General features: G+C 34.4%; 1 protein-coding gene across 2 annotated transcripts in view; it reads right to left on the reverse strand.

Annotated features, from left to right (window-relative positions):
- Nucleotides 1-2,746: 2,746 nt before the first annotated feature.
- The window catches only part of CAAP1 (caspase activity and apoptosis inhibitor 1), a 50,899-nt gene continuing 29,059 nt past the window's right edge, over nucleotides 2,747-24,586 (reverse strand). For both annotated transcript variants that reach the window (XM_024132928.1, XM_024132929.3), the window contains exons 5-6: nucleotides 21,019-21,092; nucleotides 2,747-3,103 (exon numbers count right to left, since the gene is read on the reverse strand). In XM_024132928.1, the coding sequence (XP_023988696.1) occupies nucleotides 2,757-3,103; nucleotides 21,019-21,092 (421 nt within the window). In that variant the 3' untranslated portion in view covers nucleotides 2,747-2,756. The remainder of the gene's footprint in view (nucleotides 3,104-21,018; nucleotides 21,093-24,586) is intronic.

Genomic DNA, 24,586 nt, shown 5'->3' on the forward strand with positions numbered 1-24,586 from the left:
TCTATTAGTTTTAAGTTAAAGCATATTGGTGTTTTACTTTTAAATTATTAGATATTATACAGTAAAGGAAAAGTATCTATAACCAAACTCTCTTTTCCTACTTTTTATGATGAAATGGAACTGAGAATTTTTAAAACTTTCAGGCTGCCATCTATATTTTGCTTAAATTGTGGGTTCACTCCTGCTTTATCTACCTTGAAAATGGCATTGAAAACACATATTTTATTGCAATTTGTATTACTATTCAAATGACACAGAACACCTTTATTCAGATAGCTAATCATGCCCTAGGATCTAATGATTTGCTGAAAGTAGGTTTTGGCAACAAGATTTACAAGGAAAAGGTATACTGCCCTACAGTTTTAAGGAACTAATGGTGTTCAACAAAAGGATTTGAGAGTGTTAGGTGATTTTCATAATTATTATGCTACACACTGGTAACCTAGGGATAAGTTTTTAGGATATACCTTCAGTCTGTGGATTAATAAGAACATCAAAAAGTGGGCCAAGGCCTAATGCAGAGGACCCATTATTACCAGTTGCCACCTATCATTCAAGTCTTGGATCAAGTTCCTAGTCAAATATCAGAATTACCTGACTTCGGATGGAAAGTTAGGCTGCCAATTTTTTTTCCTCTTAATCACTAAACATTGCCTAAAATTTTTCTTTACCTTGGCAAAAGGGAAGAATTAGGCATAAAACAAAGCAGCGCTCATATGTTTATTAATCAGTCTATTCCATGCTAAAATCTACACAACATTCCTACACCATAACAGTTTAAGATTCGGAACAAGACTAAACACCTGTGAGGTAGTCAATAAACACCTGTGAGCTGATGATTTAAATGACAGCGTCAGATCAATATATGATATTTTCCCATATACTGATCTAGGCATTTCTAAAATAACCTTATTCCTCTTCTCTAAAGCTATTCATTTGCAAAAACCTCTCATCTTTCAACATTACAAAAAAAAAAAGTGAGAAAGTTGATTTTCCAAGGTAAGAATCCAAGCAGCCTCTGATTTGTTCAGTTCATTCTACCTCAAACACACCCACTCTAGTCAAATGTCCTCTAAACAATTCTCCACAGTGAATACAGCAGACACACAATGCTTCAAGAAGGTGGTGACTTTAATCAGCTACAAAGCACTCAGACCTTTTTCTACTCCTGTTTGATCACACAAAAGTCATCTACTGCATCTTATAATTAATAAGCAGCAATAAAGTTTATTCTGTACTACTTTGTGATTATTTTAACTTTTAATTTAAGTTGAAATAGAAACTGATTTTTTCATTTTGAAGCAGTAACTATGAGAACTATTTAAATCATATCCATGTTTATCAGCCTAAGAGAAGCATTTCAAATGATATAGGCCTCTGTCCTTCATTAGAAAGATTCCACAAGAAAAAAAAAATGACAGGATTATTGAAAGGCATGTTCAGGAACAACAAAAATGAATTTGTAACTGCAACTCCAGTGTTTCACAAATACTATTTTCATAAGAAACCCTCTAAAATTTACATATAATTAAGCCAGCTAATAAGACACAATCCCTGTAAGTTTTGTGTATAAGGAAAATCCTCATATATTAACAGAACATGGCTTATAAATAAAATATACTGTTTTTGTTAGCAAATATAAAAACAACAGTTCCAGATTTATCTTTTAGAAAAAAAATTAATTTATTTTAAGAGTCTCCGCCTAAATTTATTTTGGTATCAAACAACTACAATTAGTGATGGGGCAAGCATCCATAATTGTGGTAGGATGTTAATTTATTTACAAAAACTATACAAAATTAGATTAATTATTACATCAACTTATCAAAGCTTCCTGAAATTAATTTCATTTATGGAAATGTATCAAAAGTCCTCAGATCCAGAATGATAGTCTTTATTATTTTTAATTCATTAATTTAAAATTAATTATTTTAATTATAGCACATCAGATATTCAAGCAAAAACATCGGATGAAAGCCTGTATGATAAAATAGTCTCCTTTTCCTAATAGCTTGGAATGTAAATTAAAATGTGTTCCCTTTTTATTGAAGGAAAAAAACTGAACTAAGCGCCCAGTAATATCAAATACCTGTTAGAATAACTTGTCTGCTGGAATTAAAGTTGGGCAATTACTTCTACATTGTTAAAAAATGCTTTAAATTAAGTCATTTTTTTCTTTTATAAAGAAAGCTTTTCTCAGCCATTTTGGATCTCTAAGTCTTGTAACGAAAATGTCACTCAGTTTTTACTAGCAAGTCCACACCCATAGAAGGCATCTTCAACACAGTACATACTTTAAAAGTGCATATAAGCATAACTAAATTTCTTAAATTGTTAACAAACCTAGGAGCAATCATTTAATATTCTATCGCAAAATATAGGTAGCCTAAAGGCAACATGCTTGGTCAATCTTTCATAAACTTTTTGGTTTGATGCCAAAACATTTCAAAATAAAGAAAAAAATACCATGACTCTTTGCTAATGGCTTTTCAGATATTAATTTGCAGATATAGCTAAATACTCATCTAACAAAGTATCCAGGTTACCCAATTATATTTGCCATGAATTCAGAAAACAATAACATATATAATACAAAAGTAACAACAACAACAAAAACATGTATTTTGGGCCTAAAATGAGTTTAATAAGAGTTACATGAGAAATATCATGTAAGACCCCAAATAAACTTTAGATACAAAATTATATGATGTGGCTTTGTTCAAACACATCTAATATTCAGATACAATTTAAACAAACTAGGCTGGCTTTTTTATATCACCAGCTTTCATTAGGGCTTTAATAGCTCTTGCCCTCATCTCAAGTTCTAGCAGCTCCAGCTGCTGTGCAGAAGGCTGAACATCTTCTGGTGGAGGAACAGTCAGGGTGGCGGCTTTTGGTTCCTTTGGGCTAGACTCTGCCAGTCCCAGAATCTCATTCACGCTTTTCTCAATGTCTTTCTCCAGGTCATCTATCTGACCAGCTTCACTTTGGACTGTATTTTCTGAGACCTCAGGAGCAGCTGCTTCTTCATTGCATGGGCCTTCTATGTCGCTGTCATAAGCATCTGCATTTATACTGAGTACATCACTATCTTCCCCTTTGCCTGTAACAAACAAAAAAAGGCAAAGAACCATGTAACCTAAATGCCCTTATCAAAATTTCCTTTCTGTTTATGATGAAAGGGCTGCTGTGACCCCCACCTCCCACCATGGAGTCCCAAATACATTCCATAAACCCCATCCCAACCCCCTTTTCCCCGACTCAACTTCCTTCCTCCCTTTTTCCCTTCCTCTCTCCCTCCCTCCTTTCTTTCCTTCCTTCCTCCCTCCCTCCCTCCCTTCCTCCCTTTCTCTTTTTTTTTTCCACCCCCGCATAGATTGTGGGACCTTAGTTCCCTGACCGGGGATTGAACACGGGCCCCAGCAGTGAAGGCACCGAGTCCTAACCACTGGACCGCCAGGGTTCCCCCCTTCAACTTTGAAAACAGATCTAATTTAATGTAAATTTTAATGTATTTTTCATTCCAATTTAGAAGAATATGGAAGCACTGGGAAATGTATACCATCATATGGATGTCCCTGATCAATTTTCCTAATTAAAATATCGTAACACTTTAGACCACAGTGAAGCCTCTACATTACAAAATGTTGACACCCTTTGGATAGAGTATTGCTTATTACTGAAGAAGCAAAATTCCATTTGAGAAGGAGTTTAAAATGCTTTGCCTTATAAACTACAAAAAAGGAAAAATATCACTGGCAAGCTGGACACCATGTGCATTGCAATTATTTCAAAGCTTTTCATATACTTTTTCAAACACTTTGTTCTAAATCAATAAATTAAAGGAGAATGCCTAAGGCCACTTTCTAAGGTAAAATAACTTGTCACCAAGAGGATTTTAATTAATAAAGTTAGTATGCCATACATTTTAAAAATACATTTGTTATAAAATTTCTATAACTGATGCTAAGAACTTGCATATAAACACAGATTGTAGCCCTCAACCACCTTGGCCTGGACCATTACTGAAGTCCATGAGTTATTTACAACTTTGAGTGCTCCCTTATACCTCCAATTTATTTATCTTTTAAATTCCTAATATGTCTTTTAAACAGAAAGTAATGATCCCCCAATTGTTAGCTTTGTTAGTTTTCTTGTAGTAGGAAGAACTTATTTACAAAACACAGATTGACAGATGGAAAATTCTGATAATAGAATGTATAAACAATTCTACTCGATGGATTTTAAAATAAATGATTTAGTGACCTTGATTCTGCTACACACCCTCTCAATGTTTCAAAGGAGAAAACTCTTTATGAAAAAACTTTTTTCGATTATATTTTCTATGGGTTTGTTTCAAACATTTTTAGAGGGCAGAGGTGGGTTTTGCTTTATTTTTTAAATCAGAAACAGCTATACACGTTATTCACTGAAGAAATGGGGCTCTATAAATTTGGTGTTCTCTGTTCACATTAAAAATTATCCAAATCCAAGTGATTGAGTTCTCTGTAGCACAGTATTGGTAAAAGCATTCACAGGTTCCATCTGCCCATTATACCTGCACCATGGATGCCAAAGCTTTGTAGAATCTGTACTGAAATAATTTAGCATAAGCACTTCACTTCACAAATGTGAAAATAAGGTAAGTGATTTGTACAATGTAATCTGACAAACTATGCAAAGATCTAGGATCATACTTCAAGTCTTTTCACTATTTCTTAATTTTCTTCATTCTATTGACTCAGTTTTAAAGTATAGCTTGCAAATATATGAATACATTTTCAAAGATAATTTACTCTCATCCTAAGTATTAGAAATTGCAGGGTTTTTTGTTGTCAATTATGATCCTCAAATCAGAAGAGGTATAACTTGTACACTCTTTCTAAAAGTGTAACTTTAACCTAAAATGCCTCATTCTAAGCCCTCAAAATATCAGTGTGGTCACGTTCTGTCCTTCCGCCATCCTGCATATGTGAAAATGTGTGTGTGTGTGTGTGTATGTGTGTGTGTGCGCATGTGTGTTCAGGGGGAAGTGAGTACACATTTAAATTATAAGAGAATTCTACAAAAGAGCATCTTCAAGTTTTTACATGGGCTTACGAGTCTGAGAGTAACAAATCAATCTCAGGGAAATTATTTGTACTCCTCTAAAATAAATAAAAACAGTTTCACTGTATGCATGATGTTAAAGTAAGGCTATTGAAATCCACCAAGAAAAATAAAAGACAGGTGGGTCTGAGGTAAAATAATACAAATGTAATTGAAAATATTAAGAATAAGAATTCAGACTGTTAACTGTTAAAGACATTACAATAAAAAATGGTTCAGGGAAGAGAGCAAGCATAAAATTAGACCCAAATTACTGATGTCATAAAGCAGCAAAATAAAGTAACTTAGATGCGGTACATATATACAATGGAATATTGCTCAGCCATAAAAAAGAATGAAGTAATGTCATTTGCACCAACATGGATGAACCTAGAGATTATCATACTAAGTGAAGTAAGTCAGAGAGAGAAAGACAAATATCATATAATACCAGTCATATGTGGAATCTAATTTTAAAAAAGATACAAATGAACAGATTTACAAGACAGAAATAGACTTACAGATATCGAAAACAAACTTATGGTTACCAAAGGAGAAAGGTGGGGGGAGGAATAAATCAGGAGCTTGGGATGAACATACACATACTACTATATATAAGATAAATAACCAACAAGGACCTACTGTATAGCACAGGAAACTACTCAATATTCTGTGATAACCTATATGAGAAAAGAATCTATAAAAGAATGAATATATGTATATGTTTATGTATAACTGAATCACTCTGCTGTACACCTGAAACTAACACAACATTGTAAATCAACTATACTCCAATAACATTAAAATTAAACAAATTAAATTAAAAAATTTAAATATAAAATAACTTTAAAATACACACAAAGAAACAAGAGGGTATGATATATTTATTCCTTACTAGATTATATAAAAGAGCAGAATTAATGTAACATGGGTGGCCCTTAAAATACTACATACCATTTAGAGAACTTCAGAGAAAAGCAGTATAACTAAAGAAATGAATCAAATAACTTAAGGGAAAGAACTAAAGGAGTTTAAGAATTTGGCTAAGCAATAGTTATAGGAACACAGAGTTAAGAGTTAAAACATTTTTCAGGGAAAAAGCAATACAAGGATTTATTGAGCATTCATCTCTTATGGTTGATCCCCTAGCCAACTACTCACAAATATACATTCTATTCCATTTTCCTCTGATCTGTATACATTCATCATTTCTCTTTTCTTTTGTTTTCCTGCTATCTTCTGTGCTACCAACTTGATTCATACCCTAGTCAAACTCTACCCAAGTACCAAAGCTTTTTAAATAACAAATCAATCCATCTAGATTCAGTATCTAGACAGCAAAATGAATCAATCACTATCTAAATTCATCACTAACACAGATGAATAAATGGAACAATTTATCAGAGAAAATATTTGTTTATATTATTTAATGAGGCATAGTTATAAACATGGGATAAAACCATAAAGGGAAAATATTTCACAACTAAATAGAACACCCAATACTCTTTAAATATTTTACTGACAAGGAGAAAATTTACAACTACAAAAGACTCAATCACTTTAAAATTAATATAGTTTCGGTATTTAAAAATGGGAGTGTACTACATAATAGAAAAGCTAAAATGCAATACCTGTATTTTTATTATCATCTATAACAAACCTCAATGCTTGAAAGCTACAGAGATTCCCCTAAGCTAGATAAAGGAAAACATTTTATGTTTTATGTTTGCTTTCTGTTAAAATAAAAGTTTTAATTACCCAAAGTAAACAAACAGAAGAATTATTAAATATTTTGAGTAATAAAAATTAAAAAGGACTTTTAAGCTATGCTACACTTAAACCTTGATAGGGCCTATAATATTCCACTTGCAAATAATTCAACATATCAGAATACTTTTAAGGTATAAAATGAAAGCATATCTAATGTTATGAGTGACTACATGCTTGTGAAACTTCTTGATAGTGAGTTATTAAATTAAGCCAAGAGACAAACCCTAGCACATGGAATAATTAAGTATCTGTCTGAATACCTGATAAAGATGGCAAATTGAGCACACATATCTAATTCCTTTCCCTATCAAGAATCCACTGAAGTGACAGAAGAGAGATACTTAAAAATAATAGCATAAAAACTGTAAATTAGGACTTCCCTTGTGCCACAGTGGTTAAGCATCCACCTGTCAATGCAGGGGACAAGGGTTTGAGCCCTGGTCCAGCGAGATCCCACATGCCACAGAGCAACTAAGCCCGTGCACCACTATCACTGAGCCTGAGCTCTAGAGCTCGTGAGCCACAACTACTGAGCCCAAGTGCCACAACTACTGAAGCCCATGTGCCTAGGGCCGGTGCTCTGCAACAAGAGAAGCCACCCAATGAGAAGCCCGTGCACCACAACGAAGAGTAGCCCATGCTTGCCGCAAACTAGAGAAAGCCTGCATACAGAAACGAAGACCAAATGAAGCCATAAACAAACAAACAAACAAATAAATAAATAAATAAATTTATTTTAAAAAAAAACCTGTAAATTAACTGAGGATGAAAATAACAAACACCAGTCCTTCCTAAGTAAAATACAAAACGGAGAATCCACAAAGGAAAAATATCAACAAATAAAGCTAAAAAAATGTAAGACTTCTGAGAAACAAAATAGACTACAAATAAAATTATAAGATGGGGCAAACCTATAAGAAAATATTAGCAAAATACATTTTTTAACAGAACAAATGTAAGAATATATACAACGTCTGGGTATTGTTAGAGAAATAACTAAAAACGTGAGCAAAGGATAGAAACGGGTTAAGCATTTCACAAAATATGAAATACAAAGGATCAATAAACATATAAAAAATGATCAACACAATTTTTCATCAGGGAAATACAAATGAAAACATTAAGATATTACTTTTTACTCGTTAGTAAAAAATAAGAATTTCAGCCATCTGGAGAAAAAAATAATAAATTGGCAAGATGCAAAAATGATCAAGACACATTGTTAAGTCAAAAAAATAAGCTAAAGAGTAATAATCATACTGTGTTAAAAATAACATAAGTAAGTTATTAATAGTGGTTTACTTCTGGGGAGGGGAGTAAAAGTAGAAGGGGAAGAGAAGAAATTGAGTTTTCCAATTTTGCTCTATGAACATATGTATTTCTTCAACCATTTCTAAGAATATAACCTTGTAGAAAGTTTATAAAAAAAGAAATTATAATATTAGATAAGAAAGGGTATCATCTAAAAAGAAATTTTGCTGGATTTTTACAAAATGTAAGTAGGCAGGATAAAATTTACAGAAAAATAAAAGCAAAGCAAAATCACTGCCAAAGACACCACAGATAAGTGTAATTCTTTCTTAGAGAGTCTTGGAAGCAAGGAAGAGTTGGCTTTGGAACATACAGCAAGATAATTAAACTCATTCAGAATAGTTGAGTCAACTGAACCCTTCCTTCCTTCCCTCCCCTTCCCTGACACATGCCCAAGCACTCTATTGGGAGGTCTACCCCATTCACTTACACTAAAGAGATCTGGTAGAGAAATATAACTAAACATCTATTGAAGAAACCCAAACCAGCTACCAGAAAAACTACAATAAATGAAGGACCAAGATGAACAAAGGAGGACATAAAGAAAATTTAGGGATCAGAAGATATTCTACTGGAGGAGAATGAGGGGTTGGGGTGTCTACTTAGTATCCTTATGGAGTTTGAAGTAGACACTGTAGCCATAAAACAAGTACAGGGTGCAATGAAAAAGGACCAGAGAACAAGAAATATTATAATTTACAATTACAGTTATCAAGAGCAAACATTCAATGGTTGTTGAAAGACAATGTTTTTTAAAAAAAAAACTTTCAAAATGTAGAAAAGAAACAAAAATATATTTAAGATATGCAATAAAAGTCAAGAGATGAGGATGAATGACTCACAAGTCCAACAACCTAATATAATTAATTCAACAAATATTGTTGAGCACCTACTATGTACAAGACATTGTTTTAAACACTGAGGAAACAGCAGTGAATTTTAAAAAGTCCTCGCCTTACCATTAAGTCATAGGAGAGACACTATAAATAAATCAACATCAGGTGCTATGAAAAAAATAAAGCAGGATAGAAAATAGTAGCAGAATGCTTTCATAGAGAGTGATCACTGTGAATTGATACAGTAACAGTTGTGCAGAGACTTAAAGCAACAGAACAAGTCAGAAAGCAAGAAGAGAGGGAGTAGAGAGGGAAAATACTATGTATAAAATAGATAACTAATGAAAACCTACTGTATAGCACAGGGAACTCTACTCAGTGCTCTGGGGTGACCTAAATGGGAAGGAAAGCCAAAAAAGAGGGGATATATGTATACATATAGCTGATTCACTTCACTGTACAGCAGAAACTAACACAACATTGTAAAGCAACTATACTTCCAAAAAATAAAAATTAAAAAAATAAAGAAATAAGAGAAGAAAACTGATGTGAAACAAAGAAGGCTTTCACACTGAAAGGGTCTGCCAAGAGCATCACACCTAAGACACATCCTGTGAAATATCAGAACTCAACGATTAAAAAAAAAGTTCTTAAAATTTCCGAGGAGGGAAAAAATAGATGTCCAAGAAAAAGACAGCCTCAAGAAATCAAGAGCATTCTTATCAGCCACTGTGGACAATACATTCCAATGGCTATGGACATGCTCACAAAAAAGAGGAGTAATGACATACTCTGTGTCTCCAGGACACAACACTGCTTCTTAATATTCTTGTTAAAATATTGAACATGAATCTGATCAAGCCTCTATATCTAATTATCAATTTACAGAAAAATAATGTTAAATAAAACTTTGAGATGCAATCAGTAAATTTAAACTGAGAAACTCTGACAACCCAGCTTCTTCAAGAAATAAACTGCAAAGAGAGGAAGAAAGGGAGAGAAAGGGGAGTAGATTAAAAAGAGACTCAGTATCATCCAATTGCAATGTAGGGACCTTATTTGGATCCCAATTCTTACAAATATTGTTTAAAAAATACTATAAGACAATCAGAGAAGTTTGAACACTGAATATCTCAGGATTAAAATTACATTATCACTGTTCTGTAACCCCTAATGAAATAATGGAACTAGACAATACTAAATAGCTATTAAAACCATTAGGCTGACAACACCTGACCCAATAGATCAATCTTAATATCACAATACCCACCAATGAACAACTAGGTTAAATTTGAACACTTTCTGAATATTATCTCATGATTTAAGAAATGCTACTTTTTAAGGTATTATGATTATGTTTAAAAACCCACCTCTTTAAGAGATATATTGATACTAAAATATTTACAAATGAACTGAAAAGATGTAGGATTTGCTTTAAAATAACATAACGGGTAGGAAGCAGGTAGGAATATAGATGAAAAAAGATTAGACATAGGTGGATAATTGTTGAAGATGTAGCTGAGTACATGGGAATTAATATTCCTATTTTCTTTCCTATTTTTGCTTGAAAATAAAAAGGTTTTTTAAAGTTGATTTTTATTTAGAAACCTGTAACAACAGGTTTTAATACACACACACACACACACACACAAACACACACACACACAATGGAGAAGAAAATGAGAAAATCGAAATCCAATTTTCCTATCAAGCAAACATAGAGCTGGTTATTAGAAGGGTTAAACTATTTTACTTTTTTTATTTTAATTAGTTTTTCTCATCTGATTTTAAGTTATTCACGTTCAGTGGTTATGCCATTTAGAACAACACATTTCACCATCCTTCCCTCTAGAATCTTAACTCTCCAAGGCCTCCAGCTTTATCAATCTGCTGGAATCTCATTAGTAACAAAGCGTATGATATATTGGACAGCAATGCTATGCCTCCATGGATTTCTTTTCTTAGACTACAGATAATTTTCGTTTTAAAATTTTTTAAGTTATGAAGAACACACTTTTAATGTGTTCTAACTGTAGAAAGTCAGCTTGATAACTTTTAACATTTTTAGTGAGTTCCAGCCTTTTCAAGAAGCCAAAACTTTATTTTCTGAAGAAGAAACAAAACTGTTCTTTTAATATATAAGAATAATTTTTTCTGGATAAGCCTTCAATCTTCCTCTCAGCAAAACTAACAGATCTTGGCTATTTTTTTTTCATGCAGTGTTTTAAACTATCGATTTAACTTTAAGTGCATCATGTTAACCATCATATTCAAAACTTAATCATGACATTAACCAACTATTACTCATAAAAAAGAAAATGCAAACAATTTAATACAGAAAAACTGTCTAGTATTCTACCAAACCCCTTGAACTATCCATTAAACTTCTGGATAAGTGATTGTCTGCTAGCCTGTAAATCTAACTTTTAAGAACCACGAATACAGAGATTAGTCCAAGAATCAATATATATTCACTCAGTATCTATTTACATATGTGCTGTAAAGGCCACAGAAGTAGGCCTTACAAAATGCCACAGGTAGTGTAGACTAAATATGTGTAGCAGGATTTAAGACACAGGTTTTGCCTTCATGGTGCTTGAGGATGCTTAAAATATGAACATCACAATTTAAAGTGCTAAATTGTACAATATAAAGTATAATAGAATATCACAGTATATAAAGCAATAGTGAAAAGTCAAGGAGATCTTTACAGACATGTATTATTAAGTAGGTCTTAGAATCTAACAGGTGATATTGACAGGGGAGGAACTCCAAGTGTGAGGGACAGAATGGACACAGGCCAAGTGTTAGATCTAAACTCAGTACAATATGTGAGCTTAACAGAATAAAACGCAGACGTGAGAATATAGAAAAGGGCAGTACCCAAAATTACTGCCTCTGAAGACATCACCATTCCAGGACAAAAAGCACAATAGGAACCTCCTGCCAGCCTTTTACAATGGATCAGGTAAGTAAATATTTTGGGGTCACATTGGGGTACAATAACAGGCTAACACATGAGAGATTCCTGACTACCCTTCCTCTAGTAATCTGAAGGTAAACCAGGAAGAACGTATTTTTAAATGTCATTCATCATTTCTCCTACCATTTGATTAAACAGGCTTCTAATATGAAAACATACAAAGGGGTTAAAAATGAAGACAGAGTAGCATATTTACAAGCACTGCTGTTTAAAATCAGGCAACTGTTCTCCCCAAAGATTTGTTGGAACTTATGAATTTAAAAGGGCATCACACTCAAATATTCTCTGCTAGTAACACCTCAATGCTCCACAATCTGCCCATCCAAGGAAGGTGTTCTTAAACTCATCATCTACTTCACAGTATGCCATGATTCCTGCGACACTGCTTTAGTTTGTTTAAATATAAATATAAGCTTACAAAGAGATACTAAAGACTTGATTCTAATTTTAGATAATGTAAAAGTATCTTTTATATACTCATGCAGAAAGCAGCCAGTCATTATCAGTATGCCAAAAAAGTGGTAGTGCATTTCATAAAACATAGAAATCCTACCCTAAAACTAAAAACACTTTCATTAAAGAAGTAGGAAAAATAATGAAAACTGTCAGTTTCACCCTAATTCTTTCCATAAAAGAAAATATGTGGAAGTAGTGAGAGTCTTTGGAAAAAATAACTGTCACCTTAGAGTATATGGTACTGAAGGTGGAAAATGCAGTAAAAAGTGTCCTGTATGTTTTCAAAATGGTTGGAAAGAAGATAATCTCATGGTGAAGGACAGTTCAAGAATGTAGAAAGATGCTCAAAAATAAAACTCTATCCAAACATTAATTATCCAAATGAGGAAATATCCAAAGAAATATAAGCTACAGAAGAATCTCTATGATGACCACATATTTTATAAAGAGCACATGATCAATGCTTAATATAAAAGACTGGTATGTATCTATACAAGCAATATAAACAAAGCTAAAGGCCAAGGGAAACAAACCAAAACATGGCTCAGTTTTGTTAAGACCAGAAAGAGAAACAAGCTTATAAGCAACTCACTCTTTGGGGTAGGTGGTAGAATATTAATAGGTAAATATAACTAATATTCTATTTCACTTCTATCTTCTTTTTAAGAACCTTGTACATACTGGACAGGACAGAAGAGAAAGAAAGAATTCTTTTAGTCATCTATCCATCCACTTACTCATTCAAAAGAATATGAGTACCCACTGTAGACAAGCAGTGAAGACTTAAAGAATTCTAAGACACAATCCTTTACCTTAAGTACCTAAATTTAGGTACTCATAAATGCTTCTTAAATTGAAAACAATTATTAATTATTGGGCAGTGTTATAACAAGTAAATAAACAGGCAACTATGGACTTTAATTAGTAATAATGTATTAATAGTGCCTCATCAATTTTAACAAATTTACCACACTAACACAAGATGATAATATGGGAAACTGGGAGAACTGGTGGTAAGTGGGTATACAGGAGCTCTGCACTTTCCACTCAATTTTTTGTAAACCTAATTTAAAGCTGTTCAAAAAAATTTTAAGGGGCTTCGCTGGTGGCGCAGTGGTTGAGAGTCCGCCTGCTGATGCAGGGGACACGGGTTCGTGCCCCGGTCCGGGAAGATCCCACATGCCGCGGAGCGGCTAGGCCCGTGAGCCATGGCCGCTGAGCCTGTGCGTCCGGAGCCTGTGCTCCGCAACGGGAGAGGCCACAGTAAGTGTTAGTTTTTAAAAATAAAAATAAATATTGTTAACTACAAGCTCAATATGTATCAACTATATGATGTGGCAACCAAAACGGCTGATTAAATCATAGGCTAGGTGTGAGGTGTATAAAAAGTTCAGGAACTGTTAACAAAATTGATTTCAAGCCTAGTATTTACTATCTTTCTTTTGGTAGCAGCACTTCTATATAAGGAGGTACTTTTCCCAATGAACTGGACGAGAACATAGTAGCTGAAAAACGCAGAGGATCCAAACATCTGAGGAAGAGTTGGAGTATGCAACCTCCAAAGTAGCTCCCCTAAGAGTGTGTCTAGGATCCTATGAAATGCATCACAAGATGTTTAAAATGAGTACAATTTAAAGAAACATGGAAATAAACATTTCTCTCAGAATACTGAAGTAAATCCATTCTTGATAAAAAACACACAGAGCATTATGCACCCAAAAACCTTATCAGTTTACTTTTTTTTTTTAATCCAGAAAAGTCTCACATTCAAATGCAACAGAGGGGCCTTCAAAAGGTACAGGAACAGTATGGGCTAATTTGCCATATAAAATGTAATTTTCACCCTTTCATTCAACTACTACTCATAGAAGGAGACAAATTAAAAAGCAGGGAGGATCATGTTGGTGTCATTGCTGGTAATAACTTGTGAAAAAGCTCAAAGGAATGAGAAAAGAAATGTAAATTCTTATGCCACATTGATGGTTACAGCACAATCTCTTTTTACTTCACCAATTGCTGAATTGGATAACATTTCCCCAGAACAAGTTTTAAAAAATCTTTTAAAGATGTTAACTCGTGTTGAAAAGCTACATTCTGTGAATACTTATTTGTTAGAGCCAGTCAAGGAGATAATCAAGGGCAAGGAGGAAAGGAATTAGACTCAAACTTTGAAAACAAATCAGTAGTACACATGCTTCTCTGCTTCCAACTCCAGAACAGCCTTCTAACACTTTCTTTTCAGTTTCCCCACAGCTCTCTAACACTCCTACCTGCAATTTTGGTTTTCAAAGGAAGAGGCAGCACAGAGCTCATCTGCCAATCCAGAGACTTCTTCACGTAAAACTTTTGGCTTACAAATGCTACTTAATTAACTGATGATCTTCATTCTCTCTTCCTTTACAGTGCAATAAAAGTCTCTGATGACATTTTTCTCATTATCTTTTCAATTTTTTATAACTTGTACTTATTCCTTCATGGTTGTAAAGTTCTTCTCAGCAAAACTCAACCCCTTTGTAACTACAAGCTGATTTCTTCATTCTTTTTTATTCTAGTCCCTCTCCGTACCTACCTTCCCTTCTCCTAGTGCAGTACAATCTCAGAACAACAACAGAAGCAAAAAGAACAAAAATTGAGTTTTTCCATTTCTCTCTCACCTTAAGGACTCAAATAGTCTCATACAATTTTATGTTTAATCTTTGCTAAATGATGGAAAATATCCCATATAAAATTTAATTTTTCTTAAGTAATAAATGAATACATTATGGCCACCATCAATTCTTTATAATAGTCTAAAAGAGTGGTCTCTCGGGGCTTCCCTGGTGGCGCAGTGGTTGAGAGTCCGCCTGCCGATGCAGGGGACACGGGTTCCTGCCCTGGTCCGGGAAGATCCCACATGCCGCGGAGCGGCTGGGCCCGTGAGCCATGGCCACTGAGCCTGCGCGTCTGGAGCCTGTGCTCCGCAACAGGAGAGGCCACAACAGTGAGAGGCCTGCGTACCGCAAAAAAAGAGAAAAAAAAACAAAACAAAACAAAAAAAAGAGTGGTCTCTCAACTTCATTATTTATTTATTTATTTATTTATTTTTTATTTTTTTTTTTTTTGGTGGTATGCGGGCCTTCCTCTGTTGTGGCCTCTCCCGTTGCGGAGCACAGGCTCCGGACGCGCAGGCTCAGCGGCCATGGCTCACGGGCCCAGCCGCTCCGCGGCATGTGGGATCTTCCCAGACCGGGGCGCGAACCCGGTTCCCCTGCATCGGCAGGCGGACGCGCAACCACTGCGCCACCAGGGAAGCCCCTATTTATTTACATAAACCTATCAGTGAAACATTTTTAAGTACCTGTCCAACTACATATTTTTTATTTACTTATAAATTAATACATAATTAATATGAACCATTACAATTACATATATGTAACTGAAAATTTTAAAAGGTAGAGGTTTAAATATATAAGTTTATATGTATTTATTTACTTTAGAAGCTCTAGTATTTTCATCTTGCATTCCCAGGGAGTGTATATAATTACATTGTGGTGACCAGTGGTCTGAAAGGCTGAAAGAAGCCCAAAGAAAATACCTATCTAAACTTTCATCACATGGTTTAACCACTGAAAACAATTTTCCCCTATTAAAGTCTACTTTTCAAATTCTTGAAGCTTTCAACAAGGTAATTCTTAAAGCTGTCTATCATTCATTAACTGTTTTTTTAAATTTATTTATTTATTTATTTTTGGCTGTGTTGGGTCTTCATTGCAGTGCGCAGGCTTTCTCTAGTTGCTGTGAGCAGAGGCTACTCTTGTTGCAGCGTGCAGGCTTCTCATTGCAGTGGCTTCTCTTGTTGCAAAGCATGGGCTCTAGGCACGTGGGCTTCAGTAGTTGTGGCACACAGGCTCCAGTAGTTGTGGCTCGCGGGCTCTAGAACACAGGCTCAGTAGTTGTGGCACATGGGCTTAGCTGCTCTGCAGCATGTGGGATCTTCCCGGACCAGGGATCAAACCCGTGTGCCCTGCACTCTATCCCAGGATTCTTAACCACTGCGCCATCAGGGAAGTCCTATCATTCATTAACTCTTGAATTAGAAGGCCAAAATATAATTGCATGAGGCAACTACATTACTTAAAAAAAAAAAAAAGTGACAAGATTTGAGTCTAACCACAGCAAAAGTCTGTGCATTTTGTGTGTGTGTTTTCACATCTTTCTCTAATAGAAAAGGGGAATAATTTTCACATGAGAAAGTTAATGTAAAAGATTCAGAGTAGGGCTTCCCTGGTGGCGCAGTGGTTGAGAGTCTGCCTGCAGAGGCAGGGGACACGGGTTCGTGCCCTGGTCCGGGAAGATCCCACATGGCGCGGAGCGGCTAGGCCCATGAGCCATGGCCACTGAGCCTGCGCGTCCAGAGCCTGTGCTCCTCAACGGGAGAGGCCACAACAGTGAGAGGCCCACGTACCGCAAAAAAAAAAAAAAAAAGATTCAGAGTAAAATGTAGTTAATGTCTTATTAATTTTAATCATTTTATACACCATGTGGTTACATTACTTATTTTTATAACTGTATTCAAATGAATGCATCTTAAGGAACCATCATACAGCTTAAAGACTAAAAAATCAAGCATCTTTTTCTCTAATAGAAAAATGTAGATAGAAAAAATTGTACATGTCATTCTTCTTCCATTAAACAATTTAATAAAACAGTTACTAAGAAGCACTCTTCACAAGTGCAGACACTGCTCTAGGCCCTGTTCTTTAGAAAATCTGATAGAAAGGAACTTCAAGATCAAGGCCAAACATCCAAATAGTTAAACTGCGAGAATCTGCTCTACAACAGCACCACCAAGTGGCCATTTGTGTAACCTGTGTTCAAACACCTTCAGCAATAGGGATGTATCTCAGAAGGCAGCCCAATGCATTTTCTGATACATCTGATTATTTGAAATAAATAAATTGATCCAAACATGTTTAATGATAACCTTAACTACTGGCCCTGCTTTTATTCTCAAATTCTCAATACAGAACAAGCCTACTCAGTCTTCTACTTAACAGCCCTTCAAATATTTTAAAGGGACTACTATACACCTCAACTCTTCTCGTCAACCTAAATACACAATTTTAACTTAGCTATTTAACCATGCATAGTAAAAAAAAAAAATTTCTCATAACAATGTCCAAGAAGGAATGCAAACATAAGAGTTTAATTCTTGAAGTTACAAAGGAGAATAATTTGCAAAATTACACATACCCCAGTTGTAAACTTTAAAGCAAAAATTTAAATTGTTTTAATATTACTAAATGTCTTAAATTTATTTATTTATAGATAAATATATAGAAGAGAATCCAGTAAGATTAGCAAAGATTTGTTTGATATTTTAAAAGTATTTTCTATGCATTAAATACCTTTGACAAACAGCAGTTTCATTTTTTCTTAACTGCAGCACAAATGACTAATTTAGAAAATTTATATAAACCATTCTTATACAACTACCCTCCTGCTAAAAATGAATGACTTAGGACACTAATCCTAATCCTATTTTACTACAGGACCAATCAATCAACTAGTAGATTATACTTACATTTAAATAATGTTTGCACAGTGAAGGTGAAAGTTAGTGTACAATCTGATACTCACCTTCAGCACAGCCAGTTTCATAAATAAATTTCCTATCGATAAGATAAATAATACCAGTACTAGACAAAGAAATGCCAATTTCAATTTAGCTAATTCATAGTCACTGTTTCTCAATATTGAGTATTTTAGAAGCTGAAAAAACTGAAAATATAATTTAAATAACTTGTCAATATCATATACCATTAATAGGGCATATAAGATTTATTTTATCCTGAAAGAACAAAGAGAAAATTCAATGCTGCTTTATATTTTGGTCTACTGAGCAAAGGGTTACTTTAGTACTAAGTAAGCTTCAATGAATTTTCTTAAATGGTCAAGCCATTAAATAAAATGACAAAGCATTCACAAGGAGAATTATGCTCTGTTTTTATTGAGCTAATAACTGTGAGCAAAAATAGAAAGTTACAGATAATATTAAATCAATTTTGAAAGTTCTGCATATTAAAAACAGACAATATTAGTTCATTTAAAATAAAGGCAATAATCTTTACTGAGCCTGTCAGGATTTGTTTCCTGGGGTACCTCACCTTCTTGATTAACTCCAAGCAAGTTAGTTACTATCTGGTTCAGATTTCAGCTCTACTAATATTTGTCTGTAAAAAGTTCCATATAATTGAATCTTCTAAATAACTTACGTTTATCCCATTATGCAACAAAATTTAAAATTTTAACCATTTCATAGGCATTTTTCTAAAAGACTTCACTTATTTCCCTGCTTTCTAAAAAGAGCTGAAATTTAATTTAACCATTTTCTACAAATTTAGTTACAGTATGAACATGAACTGTACTGCACTATGGTAACTGCTGTGCTTGGATCTCCTGTTTCCTCTCCTCTCCTTGCTGTCACTTACTGATGACAGTGTGTTCTTGATGTTTCTGATGCTGAGGTGAGAACCCAAGAGTGTCTATAAAGGCTCCTGAGCATAAAAAAATAGGCTTTGTGATATCTGGTTACTGAGTTATTTTTCTCTCCTTCTTCACCTCCATCGCTAATTCTCCAATGACTGAAGTTACCATTAAAAAAAAAAAAAAAAATCACAGCAAAATAGGCTGTTAGCACCAGGAAGGGAATTCTGAAGAGAGTTCCAGGTGCCTGAACCCAGGAGCAGAAAAACCCCTTCCCTTAGAGGGCAGCACTGGCTAATTTGCACAATGAGGTCTCCATTCCTTTTTCCCTCGGAACTGGAATCAACCTGCCCATTCTAGACTTTTCTATCCTTTATATGGCATTCCTTTTTTTAAATTTATTTTTCAGGATTTTTTTTAACATCTTTATTGGAGTATAATTGCTTTACAATGTTGTGTTAGTTTCTGCTGCAAAACAAAATGAATCAGCTGTACGTATACATATACAGCATTCTTCTCTCCACAGATAATTTAATAGCACAGTCTCCACACCTCCTGCTCATTAAATGCAAAGAACAGAACAAAGGCAGAAACAATAGCAGTGCTGTCAAATTACACATGGGGCATAAGAGTTAAATGACCATGACTACATTATATGGAAACGATGTGTGCTTGGCATGTATTGATACATGACAAACAAATGTAAATAAAACTATGAATCTGAGTTTCTGTCTGTGGGGGTGCTGAGAAGGAGTAAGGGCACAAAGATGTAATTTTGTCTGGCGCTGGAATTCTCAAAATCATCAGAAATATTTATAAACACCAGAGTACGTAAGTTAGAATTACAGAAAATCTAGATTTTGTTCTTACTACATATGAACTGAAGGAATCACAAAATTAATTAATCAACATTTTCCCTTTTTCTTTTTTTTAAAAATACATTTTTTTTTTTTTTTTTTTTTAATTTTTGGATGCATTGGGTCTTCATTGCTGCACGCGGGCTTTTCTCTTGTTGTGGCAAGCGGGGGCTACTCTTCATTGCGGTGTGCAGGCTTCTCATTATGGTGGCTTCTCTTGCTGCAGAGCACGGGCTCTAGGCACATGGGCTTCAGTAGTTGTGGCCTGCAGGCTCTAGAGAGCAGGCTCAGTAGTTGTGGTGCACGGGCTTATTTGCTCGGCAGCATGTGGGATCTTCCGGGACCAGGGATCAAACCCGTGTCCCCTGCACTGGCAGGTGGATTCTTAACTACTATACCACCAGGGAAGTCCCTCCCTTTCTTAATTAAGCATTAGTAGTACAGGCCACAGCTTAAAAAAAGCAATTCTGCCTAAGTAAACTGATGACCTGTTTCTCTCTACCAAATAAGTTCTTACGATTCAAGTTTTAGAGAAACTAAGCCATCAAAGACTAGTTGCCTACAAAATAAACAACATAACCCTCTTGGCTGCAACAAATTCTCACTGCTCTGAAGTAATTTTTATCAGGAAAATGGAAAAATGTAAGGTAATCTTTGACTAACTAATAAAAATTTATTTTTACATTCAGTTTTCCCTGCTAGGCATGAGAAAAAAACAACAAAAAAAGACATCTAAAAGATTAGCCCTATTCATCTACCTGGCTTGAATAAATAACAACTACCATTTTACTTCTGTTAGCTGGTAATGTCAAAAATTACTGATTTATAGAAAATAATATATGAGGAAGAAAGTAAACAAGGATAAAATATCTAGCAAAAAAAAAAGACAGAAAAAAGTTATTCTATAAAACTTTTTTCCCCATATACAACCCAAAGCTATCCAGTTAATACAGCTACAGTATCTTGGAGGTGAGAATATATAATAGATTACTGAATTACAACTATTCAAAAATGACACCTTTCTGTTGGTATCTGTAACCATACAGCACTAAGACAGAACCACTCCAATGGCTAAAGAAGTCATGAAATAAAGGATGTATATCTTACTCTTGATCTTAGACTAAATAAACTATTTTGTTTCCCTATCTATAAAGTGGGGGCAAACTGGAAGACTGTGAAACTTTACTATTGGTAAAATGCTTATAATTTTCAGGTAAAATGTTACAGAAAAAGTTAAGTACGTGATCCATACCTTGTTTTAATTCCAAACCTTCAGGTTGCTTGTTCTCTCTCAGGGATGAAGTAGAATCTATACAGATGTCTTGTCTGAGGAATGAAAATAAATAAAAACAATTTTTTAAACATTAGTCAATGAAATAATATTTACTGCTGAGGTTCCTAGAATTAAGTTATACACTTGAGAAGACACACTGAATTCTTCTCAGCCCCCAGGGTACCATTCAGTACATTCTGGAAACTCAGAAACATGTATACAAGTGTCAGAAGCAGCGGCTATAAACTACTACCAATTTAAGTAGTATACTTTGTAAAATCAAGGGACAAACCTGGAATGAATACCGAGGTTAATTTCCTCTCCCTTCCAATACTCTGCAGGGTAGCTGATGGGAGAAATCATAACTCACAGAAGAATCTAGTCATTTTTCAAGTTCAACTGTTAAATTTAATGGGCACTCTGGCATTCAAATTATTTTATATTCATCTAATTTCATATCTCAAATGCTTTGGTGTCTACAGGATGTGGAAAATACATATCTTATTTGTAATAAACGTATGTAATCAAACTAAATGGATTATGTATAAGATCATGCCATAAAAAAGGTTCTTGATTCACTATTTCTGCAAAAGAGCTGTAAACTAAACTAATACTCTTTTTTAGAGAGCATTATACCATCATAATATTGATGTTACAAATACTTTACAGCAAAAGTCAAGACATTAATTATTGTAAATATTCAAAATAACTGTTTTCTTTAAAATACATATCTATTACCTTCTGAGAATTTTTATACACACCCTAAGACGAACATACTAGAAATATCTAGGAAATTTTCGTATTCACAAAATTTTTTATATCTACTTAATAACAAATCCCTCAAATAACTAAAGGATAAAGACTTGTGATCATTTCTTTGAGAAATTTACAATTTTCTTTCCAGTCAACACATTTGGCACTTATAAGTTCTGTATTAAAACTTATACAAGTACAAACTCAAATAGAAACTATGAAAATATTTAACTTGGTATTATGACATCTTAGAGATTTATAATTGAGATAGCTCCATTTTTTATCCTTCTTTCTGTCTAATGTCACCTACTCAGATTTTATTCTTTCACCAGAATGACTAGCAGATCCCAAGGAGGATATCAACAACACACCCTGGCAATCTAGGGGCAGATTAAATGCCAATATACCACATTAAAAGCTTTGCAAAGGGGACTTCCCTGGTGGCACAGTGGTTAAGAATCTGTCTACCAATGCAGGGGACAAGGGTTCGATGCCTGGTCCAGGAAGATCCCTCATGCCACGGAGCAACTAAGCCAATGTGCCACAACTACTGAGCCTGCGCTCTAGAGTCCACGAGCCACAACTACTGAAGCCTGCGTGCCTAGAGCCCATGTCAAGAGAAGCCACTGCGATGAAGAGTAGCCCCCACTCGCCACCAGTAAAGAAAGCCCGCACACAGCAACAAAGACCCAACGCAGCCAAAAAAAAAAAGAAAAAAAAAAGCTTTGCAAAGAATAAAGTTAAAATATGCCACCCCAAGCCCTACGTCAAATTAGATTTTACTTACTGGGAACATTAATCTATTTCTAAGTATATTCCTTTAGAGAAAATGTTTGTTTGCTCTTATACCTGAATGGCACTTATTTCTCTTCTAAACACATACACCTAACTTTTAAAAAAAGTGACTTGAACAAAAACGTAATGTAACATCACCATTAAAGGGACCATGGGCATATGCAATACCTAATAAAGACACAACATCACTCACGCAATATTATAGCTGAGAATGTATAACCTATATCACGAGGAATCATCAGACAAACCGCAAATGGAAATGAGTAATGTTCTATTATAAAGAGGGAGGGGAGTTAGAGTCAATGCTATACAAGACAAAGAAAGGCTGTGGAAATATTCCAGGTTAAAGGAGGCTAAAGAGTCATGACAATTAAATGTTATAACTGACTTGAGACTGCTCAACTGGAAGGGGAAAACATTATAAAGGATATTACTGAATCAAGTGACCAACTAAAATACTGATGGCAGATTGGATAAAAGTATCAATGTTAAATTTACGAAAGCTGAATTTACTGAAGTTAACAATGTATTGTGGTTATATGAAAAAGAATATCACTATTTTAGGAAAAGTACAATGTAGTATTTAGAGGTAAAGTGTCATGATATATGTAACTTAGCCTCAAATGTTTCAGAAGAAAATATACAAGTATATAAAGAGAAGGTGTGCAAATGGGACTAAATGTTAATAATAGGTAAATCCAGGTAAAGGATATATGTATGTTTTTTGTACTATTCTTATTCCTGCAACATTTTAATAATTCTGAAATTATTTCCAAATAAAATTTTTTAATTAATAATAATGTAGTGAAATGCATTATTTTATGCATTATTTGATTTTCTCTGTGAAAGCTCCTTGAATTCCCTTCAAATAAAACTGGACCCCTCTATAAAGACTATCTGCCGTCATAAACAAATTTTTTTTACTGCCCAAAGTGAATGTTTATAATGTTCTGTTTTCTCTTAAGTTGGATTTGATCAGGCTGTTGAAGAAAGTCACCAAAAAAAACTTCAGACAGTAGAGGTAGTACACTGCCTTGTGGCTGAAAAGTGAAAAGCTAGATGCTTTTACATCAGTATCATCAGAAGCTGAAAAAATGTTGCAGAAAATAGTTTGGAATTTTAATTTTTCCAAGAGATAGATTTGCAACTAAAATTATCATACACATTCAGAGTTCTGTAATGCAATGTAAAGATTTTCACTAAAGAGCATAAAAGGCAAGATGGAAACAAAAAAGGAAATGTCTTAAAGTGTAAGAAAATTATGTCTCCCCCAACATAATAAAACATACTAAGTGTCAGAGTTAGGAAAACTAAAGGAATTCCAATTTATATTTAAATGACATTTAAATATTTCTATCAAACGCTTTAAAACCATATAAGAATTTTATAACAACTGGAGAGAGAAGAGGTGAAGAGAAAAAAGGGGGGAGGGAAGGAACACACTAAAAGTTTGGCTTAGGTTAAGAATCTTGCAATGCTTTTTGTAGTCTTTTCCATTAAGAAAAAAAAGCCAGTTTTTATTTCCCCAATTCCCTTCTCCCACCTGCAATGCTCCTTAAAGCACCTTAATTTACAATCTTGGCCTTGAATTATAAAAAAGCCCTATTATCTATCCTTGGGATTTAAGTTCTCAAACCAACATCAGTCCAACTTTCTTTTACTCCAAATACGATTCTATGCTTGATGCTTTCTTGTAACTCCAATGAATTTGTTTTTTAAAATCAGAGTAATACACTGGGGAGATCTGTAGGACGTAATCAAGAACAACCACACATGTGAATTACTAAGGTTTAAAATATATTGCTAAACAGAAAAAAAAAAAAAATCAGTTCTTGTCCAAAAGAAAAATACTGGGAAGAGACCTCAACAGAAGGGTAAAGAGAGAACCAAACCAGAAGGATCCCTCCCATTTTGGAAAAAGTCAGCTAACAAAGAATCAGGCAAACTGGCCTAACGATAGATATAACCCTTGGTTCTCTCCACTATCCTGGGAGTAAAA

The sequence above is a fragment of the Physeter macrocephalus genome, chromosome 9, assembly GCF_002837175.3.
Source record: "Physeter macrocephalus isolate SW-GA chromosome 9, ASM283717v5, whole genome shotgun sequence".
NCBI lineage: Eukaryota > Metazoa > Chordata > Mammalia > Artiodactyla > Physeteridae > Physeter > Physeter macrocephalus.